General features: G+C 35.2%; 1 protein-coding gene across 5 annotated transcripts in view; it reads left to right on the forward strand.

Annotated features, from left to right (window-relative positions):
* The first annotated feature begins 1947 nt into the window (after window positions 1-1947).
* Window positions 1948-13555, forward strand: part of Ptbp2 (polypyrimidine tract binding protein 2) — a 78652-nt gene continuing 67044 nt past the window's right edge. For 4 of the 5 annotated variants that reach the window (XM_071618082.1, XM_071618083.1, XM_027935250.2 and 1 more), the window contains exons 1-2: window positions 1948-2022; window positions 3746-3776. In XM_071618082.1, coding sequence (XP_071474183.1) covers window positions 2015-2022; window positions 3746-3776 — 39 coding nt within the window. In that variant the 5' untranslated portion in view covers window positions 1948-2014. Of the gene's footprint in view, window positions 2023-2876; window positions 2935-3745; window positions 3777-13555 lie in introns of those variants that run through there. The other variant, XM_071618085.1, reaches the window with a different exon arrangement.

Genomic DNA, 13555 nt, shown 5'->3' on the forward strand with positions numbered 1-13555 from the left:
TTAATCAATATTGATTGAGCCAATGTGGGGAACTCAGAGAACTAATGTGATAGGTCTTGTCCCTTGGGAGCATATGTATTTAATTGTTAAGTGAAAATGCATGTATAAAACCACAAATGTATGAAAAGTGATTATGAATCGCACTGATAATAGGTCCTTAATCATAAGTCAATGATTAAGGAGAAGAGGAGAAGATTGAAGAAATTAAATTCTAAGAAATTAAGAAATTAATTAAATAATAAATTCTAATAAATTAAAAATAATTCTAATAAATAAGGTTAATTTTTAAGGAATTAAATTTTATTTTGTTTAGAAATGAAAATTCCTTAATGAAATCAAGACTATTTAAACATTCGAGTATTCTGAAGAGTTCTATGACAATAATTTTGTTTCTGTTTTGAAGCAGAGTCTAAGTTGCCCAGGCTGGTTTGGAACTCCTGGGCTTGAGTGATCTTCCTGCTCAAACTAACTCTCTGGTAGGTGAAATTACAGGCATGAACTGCGCCATGACCAGTTCATGGTATTTGGATAAGATGCTCTATAAGGTTCTGTCCTATTTAAATAGTAATAGTAATATTATTATTATTACTAAGTAGTAATAAAAATAATACAGAAATTACCATTTACTTAATATAGTGAATGAAATTCCAGTTAGTAAATGACATGAGGTTTTCTTGAAGGAGATATGGGAAAACCTAGAGTGAGTATTTATAGTAATTGGTGAAATGTAGGGAATATTTGTTATTCCCTAAGATGGTTGGTGTGTGTTGGGAGTTGGGGTGAATGGTGAGAGAAGACGGCTGGCAAAGGAGTCACCATTGACCAAATTTTCCAAATATGGGTGCCTTTTCAAACTCTGTTGGTTGTCTGATAAGAGTATGTTAAATGAAATTGCCCACTGTGCCTTTTACAATTAAAATTTGAGACCATCCTGCAAATCTGGAGGCTGAAGCAGGAAGATTGCAAGGTCCAAGCCAACCAAGGCAACTTAGCAAGGGCTAAGTCGTTAAAAAAAAGCTAGGGAAGTAGCACAGTGGTAAAGTTGCCCTGGATTCAGTCACCAGTAGTTGTGCGTAATACGTACGTTGTATATACCATACATAATAAGTATGTATAATTAAAAATAAGATTGAGAGTGTGAGACACATGGAAAACAATGTTTCTATCCTCTCTAACCAAAAGTGAATGAAGACTCATTTGTCCCTACTTTCATCCCTACTTTCCCGTTTACACCCCCAAACGTTAGACCCTAAGGATTGGTGGCATTTTTATACAAACACTAAGACTTGGCTCAACCTGTGTTTTCTACTCAGGACACTGTGATCATTTTCCACAGGTGCACGCTAATTATCAACTGAAATGAGAATCACTTGATGTGATTGATGCCAGTTTTGCAAGTAACAGCTTCTAATGAGTTACTTGCTTTCGAAGTATTGCTTTTACTAAACAATGGTCTTGGTTCAGTCGAGTGAATTTTTGTTTCAGAGGATGAAGAGAGTCTGTAAATAAAAGATGGCATAGGAGGCAAGTGATAACATATTTTCCCGTTGGTCCGCAAAGGTAGAGGGTAGCCCAGTTGGAACTGGGATCAGAGGAAACATTGGAGGTAGTCCTGCAGCCCAGGGCCATCCTAGGGCAGATGGTATCGAGGGCCGGGAGGTGGCCGGTTCATACCGCCCAGGGAAGAAGCCAAGACGCTAAGCCCCGCAGCAGCAGCAGCAGCAGCAGCAGGCCAGGTCCCGGTGGGCGGAGGGAGCCCAGCGCGCGGCGTCGCGAAGGAGGCGACGGCTGCGGCGCCCACTCCCCCTTGTCCCCGCGCCGGGCCGCTCGTCTCCAGCGGCGGGGCGCCGGCGCGCTCGGCTCTTTCCGCCGCTGCCGCTGCCGCGCGCTGCCCGGTGCGCTCCGGCACCTTCGGCAATTTCCGTCGGGCTCTGGCCGCCATTTTCTCGCCGCTTGTGTGGCTCGCTGGCTGCGTGGCTCGGTTCTTGTGAGCGAAGCTTTGTCCGGTTCGGCAATGGACGGGTATGTAATGGGGTCGGTGAAAAGATGTGTGCGAGAGAGGAGTTGGACCGTCCTTCGGCCGGTGTCCGGGGTCGGGGAGAAACCCTCGGGCGGCCCCTCCCAGGGCTGGGCTGCCGTTACCCAACCCCCGCCCCATCGCACACACCCCTCCCCTTGCTTCCCCCGGCGGGCTCTGGTCGAGAAAATGGGAAGAAAGCGGGCTCCGAGGCCGGGGAAGCATTGGGGCGACGGCGGGGGGGCGGCCCCGGGGAGGGGGGCGGGCACCGGCGTGGCGGCGGGGGATGGGGAGGGAACCCCGGGACGTCGCACCCGCCCCTGCCCCCTCTAGGAGCCATTTCGATCGGTACCCCGGGACCCGAGCCCTGGGCTAGGGGTTCCCGTAGGAGCCAACGGCGTGGGCAGAGACGGGTCCGTGGTGCGGGATTCATGGGGATTCGAGAGGCACTCGCCGTGGACCTGGCCATCCCCGGCCTCCCCGGCCTCGCCCGCCCTGGCCGGGAGAGATGCCGGTGGCGGGAGCTCCGGGGAAAGCCGAGTGGGAGCCGCTGGGGAAGGGGGGAGGGCGTGCGGCGGAGGGGGAGGGCAGATGTCATACTCCTTTGTTTTCATCCGAGTCTGGGAACGGGGGCAGGAGGCATTAAAAAAAATGCCTTTTTGTGGGGCCTAAGAACATTCAAGGCTTGGCAAAAGGGCCTAGAAATTAAATCATGCAAAAAAAACCCCGAAGTGTTTGAGGTCGACATCAGTCACATGGGCAAAGGCCAACAGCCATGGCAGAAACAAGAGCAGGTAGTCAACATTGGGCCACCTTTTTAGCTACTTTGGCTAGTTTGCGGAAAAAACAGAAACTACCAAAAGATAGAACCGCGTTGCATCTTTGAGAGCCTAAGAGTGAAGATAGAATGGTGAGAGGTGAGAAACGCGCGGGCTTTGGGAAATGATATGGACCACTGTCTCTCTGGTACTAATAAGGCTCCACATCTGAAATGACTCAGTTTAATTCATTGTTAAAAGGGGGGCACAGGTTAGGGCAAAAATATAGCAGTCCACAGCCCCTTTGGCTGTGAAAAACCAGTGTCAATTAGCAGGTACATTTATTAAAGTTAGTGACAGTGTCTGAAGAGTCAAAAGTAAAAATCTTAATTTATTTTGGTTAAGTGTAAGTGTCTAGAGTTTCATGTTTTTAAAGATACTAAATGAAAATCATGAGAGCTAACAGGCCCTAGAGCTTAATTCATCCAAGAAGTTATTTTAAAGATGATTTTCCAGCTCAAACAGATGCAAAGAAGTACAGTATTCACCCCCCTCTCCCCCAATCACCATGGGAAATTGATGGCAAAACTTGTGCTGGAATTCATGTTTTACAATTCCCAGATTCTACCTAGTATACTAAAAAGTTTTAAGTGTTAAATTATTAATATAGGACTGGCATTATAGTGTTTTTTTTTTTTTTTTTTGGATTTTTATCTTTGCTATTGAAAATGTTGTTAAAAAATACCTTATGTTTACTGAAGTGTGTCTTATGTTTGAAAGTTATTTGTAGATAACAGTTTAATAATATTATAAAGAAGTTTCATTGACCATCAGTCTATTTGTTTTCCATCTATATTATAAAGTGTCTTGAGGAATTATGAATGATGAATTACTCTGAAAAGTTTGAGAGTCAAATGATGATCATTAGAAGAATAACAAGAAGTTGAAATTATTTATTTTTTTCTTACAGAATTGTCACTGAGGTTGCTGTTGGTGTGAAGGTAGGAGAAGATTGTTTGAAACTAACTTGAAAAATAGAGGATTTTTGGATCTACTATTATTGCAATTAATGGAGAATTTCATTTAGCTTTGAAAACTAAGACACAGCTAAAAAAAAAAACCCAAGCATAAAATTAATTTGTAAAGTCAGATTGTATGAATAATCAACTACCATAAAGTTGGTTAATCTTAATAAATAACCATATGTTTTTGTTGAACTGGAAGTTTGTAAGAATACAAACTTTCTTTTGTCTTATGAAAATATTTTTTATCAATAGTAAGACACACTAGAAATGAGTTGTCCTGACCCTTAAAAAGAAAGTGTTTTAGGCAATTAGCTTTAAATTTGAGTCACATAAATTTGTCTATTAAAGGAAATTGACCTTCCTCACTTTTTGGCTAAAAATAATACTCATCTTTTATGCTTTGGTACTAATGGTTAGGTCTTTTTATTCTTTCAGTAATTAGACTTTCAAATATCTTGGTGTTTTTGTTTTTGTTTCTAAACCTGTTAGGGCATGATTCTTGTCATTTATTTATTTATTTTTCCTTTGGTCTTGGGGATTGAACCCAGGGCCTTGTACACACTACTGTTCTTACTACTGAGATGTTCCCCTAGCCTAATCCTTGTTTTTAAACTTTATTTTCCCAAGCCTGGCACAATAATGAGATTCCCCCTACCCCTTCAACCACTGCCCTTGCCAGTGTGAGTAGTCTTGGGAATGCTGTTTAGTCCTTTGAAACTGACTGTTTATTATGTTTTTTGGAATTCTTAGAATTGCATCCACAAGAGTGTGATTTTTTTGGGGTTTTTTTTTGTAGTTGTAAGTAGACAGCATGTCTTTAATTTATTTATTTTTATGTGGTGCTGAAGATCGAACCCAGTGCCTCACATGTGCTAGGCAACTTTTAACTCTGCCACTGAGCTACAGCCCCAGTCCAGTGTGATAATTCTTTAGAATATTTTTGCAGATGTTGCTCTTGTTTTTTAGTGAACTAGATATTTGTCCATGCATTAATATTTAGGCTTATTTCTTGAGTTCATATTATATAGATTGGGGGAGAAATAATGAACTTGCATATTTAATTTGGATATTGATTTTTTCAAAATTGAAAGTTATGGGATTTAAAATAGGGAATAACTCAAAGAGTTCAAAATGTAGTTGTTGGAGTTAATATTCAACTAAATTTCTAATGTGAATTTTGTAAAATAATAAATGACACAAGTTTCTTTTGTAAAAAAATAAATTAATACAAGTATGAGTTTTTCATCATTAGTGAAAGAGAAAAGAAAAAAAAAAGAAAGAGAAAAGAAAATTATAGACAAGACCTAGAATGAAAAGGAAGAAAAAAGTGATATTTGGAATAGGATGTTCATATATGATGTATTGGTTATGTCAGTTTTTTATATTAGTGATTTGAGGAAGAAACATTACAAAATGATATAAAAATAGTTACCAACAATTTAGAAAACAGTTTTATATGAAAGTTGGAATAACTAAAGTTAGTTTTCTAGGATTATGGTTAAAAGACTTTTTGCTTTGATGTCAGACTGTACAATTAGGTTTCTTTAAAAAAAGTTATTTAAAAAAATTTTTTTGGTAGTTGTAGATGGACAGCATACCTTTATTATTTATTTTTATGTGGTGCTAAGGATTGAACCTAGTGCCTCCTGGGTGTGTGGCAAGCACTCTGCTACCAAGCTATAGTTCCAGCCCTAAAAAAGTTATTTTTAAAGAAAGTAACACGTGCTTATTTTTTAAAAATGTAAAGTGAAACATTTCTTCCTGATTGAGTTCTTTTCTTTCGTTAGGTAATTATTTTAATTTTTTCCTGAAATTATTGATTTACATATTACTATGGCTATCTTTGTTTACACAGATGGATTAAAAGTAGTACGTGTTTTGGTCCACATCTTGCCTTTAAAAAAAATAACTTTATTGAGATGTAATTTAACATAAACCAACCCGTATCTACAGTCTATAATGCTTTCACATGTATATGTCAAATCAGCAAGATAGTATCTATTGCTTTGAGAAATATCTTGCCCAGAAATACCATCTTGCCCCTTTTTAATCCTCCCTTCTTCCTTTCTTCTCCCAAATAGCCACTCTTTTGCTGTCACTATAGTTTGCAGTTTTTAGACTTAAATAAATGGAATCATGCAATATGTATCTTTTTTTTTTTATGTGTGTGACTATTCCACACATCATAAATAATTTGAGATTTACTTGTGTATCAGTAGTCCATTTTTTTCTGTTGCTTAGTGGCATCCTGTATGGCTATATGGCAGTTTATTTATTTAACTTTTTTTTTTTTTTTTTGGCGGTACTTGGGCTTGAACCCAGGGATGCTCTACTACTAAGCGACATCACCTACATCTCTACCCCTTTTTATTTTGGGATAGGTTCTTGCTTAGTTGTCCAGTCTGGCCTCAAACTGGGGACCCTTCTACCTCAGCCTGCTGTGTGGCTAGGATTGCAGGCATGCACCTCTGCTATTGATTAATTTCTGAGTGGACATTTGTGTTTCAAGTTTGGGACTACTATAAATAAAGTTGTAAGCTTTCCTGCATGTCTTTGTGTGACTATATGCTCCCCCCTATTGGAGCCCATAATCAAAATGGATAGATCATATGATAGGCATATCTTTAAGAAAATGCATACTGTTTTCCATGGTGGTTGTACCATTTTATAGGCCATCTGTAGGGTATGAGATTTCCAGTTTCTCTATATCTTTTCCAATGTCTGTTGTTATCTGTATTTTTTGATCATAGATATCCTAATGTCTACGAAGTGATAGTTACAGTTTAGTTTGTATTCCATAGATGCTGAACATCTTTTCGTCGGCTATTATGATCTTCTGTGAAGTGTCTGTTTAAATCTTTTGCCCAACTTTTAAAATTTTGATTATTTATTTTATGAGTTTTGAGAAGCCTTTATTCTAGATGAAAGTCCTTTATCAATTAATATGGTTCACAAACATTTTCTGTTACTTTTCATTCTCTAAACGTATTTTGAAGAGCAGCAGTTACTAACTGAGGAATTCCATTCAGTTTACTAGTTTATTCTTTTATGGACAATGCTTTTTTGCTTTTACGAATCAGTCATCCTTTTTTTCTTTTTTGTACTGTAGATTGAATCCAGAGGACACTTAACCACTGAGCCATATCACAGCTCTTTATTTTTTTATTTTGAGACAGGGTCTTGCTAAGTTGCTTAGGACCTCACTAAGTTGTTGAGGCTTACTTTGTACTTGGAGGATCCTCCTTCCTCAGCCTCCCAAGCCACTGGGATTACAGGTGTGCACTACTTTGTCCATCTATCAGTCAAATCTTTACCTAACTTAAAAATACTTTATTTACTAACGGATATTTTATATTTTGGTTTAAAACTGATAATTTGAGTTAATTTTTTGAATATAGTACAAAGTATGGGTCAAGTTTTTGGATTTGGATGTGCACATCCAGTTTTTCTGTTGCAAGTTGTTGAAAAGACTTTTTTTCTCCATTGAATTGGCTTTGTAGCTTTGTCAAAAATCAATTATCTATGTATGTGTGATTCTATTTCTGTACTCTGCTCTTTTCCATTGACCCATTTTTGTCTATCCAGATGCCAAAAACGTTGTCTTAATCGCTAGCTATGTATTGAGACTTGAAATCAGGTAGTCTTGGTCCTCCAACTTTGTTCCTTTTGAAACTTGTTTTGGCTCTTCTGGATCACAGAAAATATGCTGAGATTTTACTGAATTTGAGTTGAATTTGTAGAGCAGTTCAGAGAAAATTGACATCTTAAGGTTTCGTCCTTTGTACCCTCTTTGTTTACATAATATTTATAATTCAGTATTGTTTTTAGTTTTGAGTTTGCAGGATTTCTACATCTTTTGTTAGAATCATCCTTAAATATTTCATATCTTTTGATGTTATTATAAATGATGTTTTTAAAAATGCAACTTCCAGGTGTTTGGTGCTAGTGTTTAGATACACAAATGATTTTTGCATGATGCTCTTGTATCCAACACCTTGTTAAACTAATATCATTGATCTGATAGATTAAAAAAATTTTTTTTTAGTTGAGGGTGGACACAATACCTTTGTTTTACTTATTTATCTTTATGTGGTGCTGAGGATCGAACCCAGTTCCTCAGGTGCTAGGCAAGTACTCTACCACTGAGCCACAACCCTAGCCTTTTATGTACATTTTGTTGGATGTTCTGTATAGACTATTTACATCCAATTGTTGGCAGACAGTTTTCTCCCTATTTGGGTGTTCCTGCCTCCTTTTTCCCTTATGACGGCTTGTACAGTGTTCAAAAAAAGCAATGAGAGTGGGCATTTACTCACTTTACCTTGTTCATCATATTAGGGTGAATGCTCCACTTTGTATTCTTTCTTTCTTATTTTTCTTAACCATGCCTGTGAAATGTGCAAACAGTTAAGGAAGGAATAATACCATTTTTAGTAATGTAAAAGTGAAGCTACATGGGCTTCTTTGTGGGGAAATTTTAAAATTATGTATTCAGGGCTCTTCAGGTTACCTAGTTTTTCTTGGGTGAGCTTTGGTAAATTGTGTATATAATTAGTCCATTTCCTCTAAGTTGCTGAATGATTATTTGCATAGAGTTGTTTATTATTTTGTGTAGAATTATATATATGATTGGATGCCTTTTGAATCTGTAGTGATATCAACATTCTCATTCCTATTAGTGAATATTTAGTAGGCTTTTTTCCCCCCTTATCAGTCTTTATAGAAGTTTATTGGTTTTTATTAATCTTCTCCAAAAGATCAGCTATTGGTTTCCTTGGGGTTTTTGTTGTTGTTGTTGTTTCCTATTTTATTGATTTCTGTTTCTATTTTTTGTTTTATGTTTTTGCTGTTTTTTCTACTTAATTTTAACTTTGAAGCTAATGTCATTGTCATGATATCTTTTCTAATGTTGGGGTTCAGTGCTGTATACTTTTAGATAGTGCTTTCATAGCATTCCTCAAATTTTGGTATGTATATATTTTTCATTCATTTCAATTTTCTAAGAATTTAAAAAATTTCTTTGCTTTATGGCTACTCAGTATAATCAAATGTTGACTTTTTAGAGAAAGATTTTAAGTATGGTGAAATTTGTAGCAGTTCTTTTAATAAGTTGACTAAATCAAGATGTTGTAATTGGATAACTAATGAAGTATACCTATTTCTTAAAATAAGTTGGGTTTTTACTAGTATTTTGAAAGCACTGATTTTAAATTGCTCAACTTGCAATTTAAGTTGTAGTATTGGTTTGCTTAGATACTTGCAGCTAAGTAATACTGAATAATAATAATATTAAATAATATTTAACATGATTTTTTTATAATAGTTGAATATAACTGCTTTTTATAATATGGTTTTCAAAACTTTGTTGTTTGTTTTTTTTTTTTTTTAGATTTTTCTTAAAATGCTTTTCTTAAATGCTCCATAAGTCGTGCTAATTATTTTTATTAAAATTTCAGTATCTGAATATTAGTAATGTGTCTACTAAATGACAGCACTGTGTTAGTAACTAGTTTATTAAAAAAAAATTGGAGCTAGAATATATGTTCCTTGAGGGCAGAGACCTTAAGTTTATTGTTCCTCCATTATTTATTGTGCTATTTGAATAGTTTATTCTATTTAATGACTCTAGAAGTGTCTGGACTTCAATATGAATATAATCTGTGAGCCATTTATCAATAGGAAGGTAAATACTAATTGTGTTGCACTATATTCCTTTCATTGGAGATCCAAAAGAGACTCTCTCTTTTAGGAGGACCTCCTCTAGTTGGAGAGATAAATACCCAGGGTTTTAAGTAAGTGCCCTATAGCTACAGTAAGAGAGATTACTTTTGGTTGAGGGTATTAGAGGAGGTTTCATTTATTAGGCTATGACCTGTACCTTGTAGATAGGTTGAAATAGGGGAGGGAGTAGAGATCAAAACATGTTGTGCCTGTAGGCTGTCATAAATTTACAGCCATTGAATAGTGAGTTGAATAATTTGCTTTTGTTTTCTTTGGGGGGATGAATATTAACACTTAAAAAATATAGAAAAAAGAATACTGATCAACATTTTTTTTTTTTTTTTTGCACAAAATCATGCTTAGCATAAATAAGGTGAAGCAGAAATACAAAAAATGTTCTTGGGAATAAACATTGCACATTTAACATCAGATACCAAGTTTTATAGTGTCAAAACGCACTACCCCTTATAAAGTAGTATTATCAAAAACAAAAACAAAAACGAAGAGTGTGATCAAGTCTTTAGGTCCAACTGAATTTACTGGGAGACTGTGTTAAACTACATCGTCAGAATACTCTCTGTGAGCAAATCTTTAAAACCGAAAACCAGTTCTTTGCAACAAATAAACAGTAATGGAAAAATGGGGGAAGAGTGGAGAAAGAACTTGTAAGTTGAAAGGTATTGAAGAGACAAAATTGACCAGTCCAGTGTTTTGCATTAGATTCTAATCCTCTCCCCAACTAAAATACCCTGTAAAAATACTATGACTTTTATAAGAAGAAATTTTTACACAAATTTGATATTTGATGATAATAGTAAATAATTATTAAGATTTTTGGTTGCCTAATAGTATTATAGAAAGAGTTCTTATCTTTTAAGGATATCCACTGAAATATGAAACAATATGGATATCTGGAATTTGTCACAGTAACAGGAAGAGAAAATTTATGGGTGACTGTTAGAACTGATTGATAGATGCATAATGGTTTGATATTATTGTATCTAAATTTTGCTACAATAGTTATACAAAAAAGAATAGCTGCTCAAAAATATCTTGTGATAACTAGTGATACATAACTGCTTTAAAGTAAAAATATTACTTAACCACCTTATTTCCTAATGTAGTATGTCTAAAACTAAATTAAGAATGCTATTACAGTTTAGCTACACAAATAGACCAACAGTTTTGTTCACATTAAATTGATCTTGAACTCTTTTTATGTTCTTGTTAAAAATGCATTAAAAGAATAATCTATTGATAGTTTTAAAAGAATAATATATTGATAGTTTTGGCAATAAATTTTGACTTTGAGAGTCTTATTTTTTTAAATTTCATTATAAAAGCTGTAATATGTTTCAAAAATAGAGGGAATGTTGTAATACACTTCTTTTTCTTTTTTGTTGGAGAGAATGTTAAAGCATATCTCAGATAATTTCTTATCATCCCCAGATACTGAGTACATATCTTCCAGATATACTCTCTCTTAATGGTGACATTGATGCCAATACAATTCCTGGTAAAATGTAGAATAATTTCTTTAATTTCATCTAATTGCCAACAGTATTCAAAATACTTTTTCCACCTTTCATATCAGGAACCAAGGAAAGTTAATATGTTCATTTGGTTAATGTCTAAAATCTCTTAATCAGTAAATGACTTTACCTTACCCCTCCTCTTTTCTTGCTTATTTATTTATTTATTTGTTATTGATGTTAGAGAAATTGGGTCATCTGGACAATTTCAATTTTCTGAATTTTTCTGATTATACCTTGTTTCATGTCACATGTTCTTCATATTCTTTGCATTTCCTGTAAATTTATAGTTAGATGAACCTTGGTCAGATACAGGTTTAATTTTTAGCAGGAATATTTTGTAGATGTGCTTTATGTAATTCCTGTTGTATTATTGCAAGAGGAACAGAACAGAATGTCTGGTTATCTTTGTGACATTGACATTCATCAGTAGGTTGAGTTTCTGTAAGCTTGAGGCATCCAATGTAGAGTGTTCTCATTATCCTTTTATTTTTTATTTTAAGACAGAGCCTCAGGAAGTTGCTTAGGACCTGAGTTGCTGAGACTGGCCTCAAACTTTGAATCCTGCCTTAGCCTGCAAGCCACTTCACCTGTCAAAAATGATGAAATTCTTTTCTCTCCAAATACTAGATAGAATTCCGCCATTAAAAACTTTGTCCATGAACTAGTTGGTCACATTGAAGTACCTTTTTTATAAGAAAAGCAGGATAGATTTTGACTTAAAAAATATTTTTCCTGATGAGTTTGTACTCTTTTAACATGTAAAATTTTCCACTCTTTTGCAGTCATCATTCTTTAAAATACTTAAATTATTTCATTTTGAGCCAGGTACAGTTTATAATACCAAATGTTTTGATACTTGCTTGAAGTAGCATTTCTTGCTTCTGATCTTTAATCAGTCACTGATTTCTTTAAAAAATCCTGGTTCCTATGAATGGAAGATGATCCTTAGAAACCACAATAATGTGCCTGCCAGGGTGTGAATTGCTTTTAGATGTTAATGCTTAGGGCCCTTTCAGTGGACAAAGATAGCATTTTTTTTTTCCTTTCTGAGCAACATCAGTATTGCATTAACATTATTGAATGTAATTTTTTGTAATCATTTTTGTCTTTTTGAGTATATTCCACAGAGAATGTATAGTACAATCATAGAATGGTAAAGTTTATTGAACTAATTCTCTTTGTGGTTTTACCACCAGTTGGTTTTAATTTTTTGGAATTTTTTCCCCACTTTTAACTGAATTTCCAAAATCAAAACTAATATTACTTACATTGAGAGAAGTCTAGCCAAACACTCTTATCTAGTCTGCTTTGTTTTTTCTCTCCACTTTTAGGTATTTGTTTTAATCAGTTTTTCATTTATCACTTTTTTGATACTGTAAACAAATGTGAACTTTTTCCTACCTTCTTTATGCAGTAGATAAAAGGTAGCATAGTATACAATGTTTTATATTTTGACTTTTAAACTTAATGGTAAATACATCCTGGAGATCACTCCATGTTATATGTGGAAAAAAATTTTTTTTCTTTAGATTGTTTCATAGCTTTGTAGACTAATAGATATTTGGGTGTTTTCCTCCAGTCTTTTAGTATTACAGATTATGTTATAGTGAATAGCTTTATGTATATATACTCTTCCAGTATATTAAAGAAAAAAAAAAGCCAGAATGTTTTTTTCAGAATAGCTCCTAGATGTGAAATTGCTGGGTCAGTGTGTAAATACAAATGTAATATTGCTAGATATTGCTGAATTTCTTTTAGTATAGAGTTGTATTTTGTTGTACAATAAGTATGAGTGGCTGTTTCCCATAACTTGCCCAACAGAGTATATTGTCAAAAGTTGCGAGTTTTTCCATTCTAATAAATGAAATGGCACCTAAATGTAGTATTAATTTGGATTTGTCTTACTGTAAGCAAGATTTTCAATCTAAGCATAATTTCTACTTCCTGTACTGAGAACTTGTCTTATTTCTGTTAACCCCTTTTCTGTAACTGGTTTTATAATTCTGAATTTGAAGTTTAGATTCCCTTTTTGATCCAGTTATTAAAAAAAGTTATTTCAAAATTTAATTTGATTAAACTTGATGTTTTTGACCCAATATGATGGATTTTGCTGAGGTATTCATTATATATGACCCGCTTTTGTGATTTTTATGAACATTTAAATAAAATGAGTTACCAAAATATACTGCAATACGTGATTTTAAAGACTGGAATAGCAATATTAGTAGAATATTAGCTGGGCATGGTGGCGCTCGCCTGTAATCCCAGTAGCTCAGGAGACTGAGGCAGGAGGATCCCAAGTTCAAAGCTAGCTTTAGCAATTTAGCAAGATCCTCAAGCAATTTAGTGTGATTCTGTCTCAAAATAAATAAAGGGGTCTGGGGGTTTGGCTCCATGGTTAAGTGCCCCTGGGTTCATCCACCTCCCCCCCCAAAATAATATATGTATGTGCATGTATTAGTAAAATGTTGTTCAGCTGTTGAGAGAATAAAGCAGATT

Source organism: Marmota flaviventris, chromosome 10 (genome assembly GCF_047511675.1).
Source record: "Marmota flaviventris isolate mMarFla1 chromosome 10, mMarFla1.hap1, whole genome shotgun sequence".
NCBI lineage: Eukaryota > Metazoa > Chordata > Mammalia > Rodentia > Sciuridae > Marmota > Marmota flaviventris.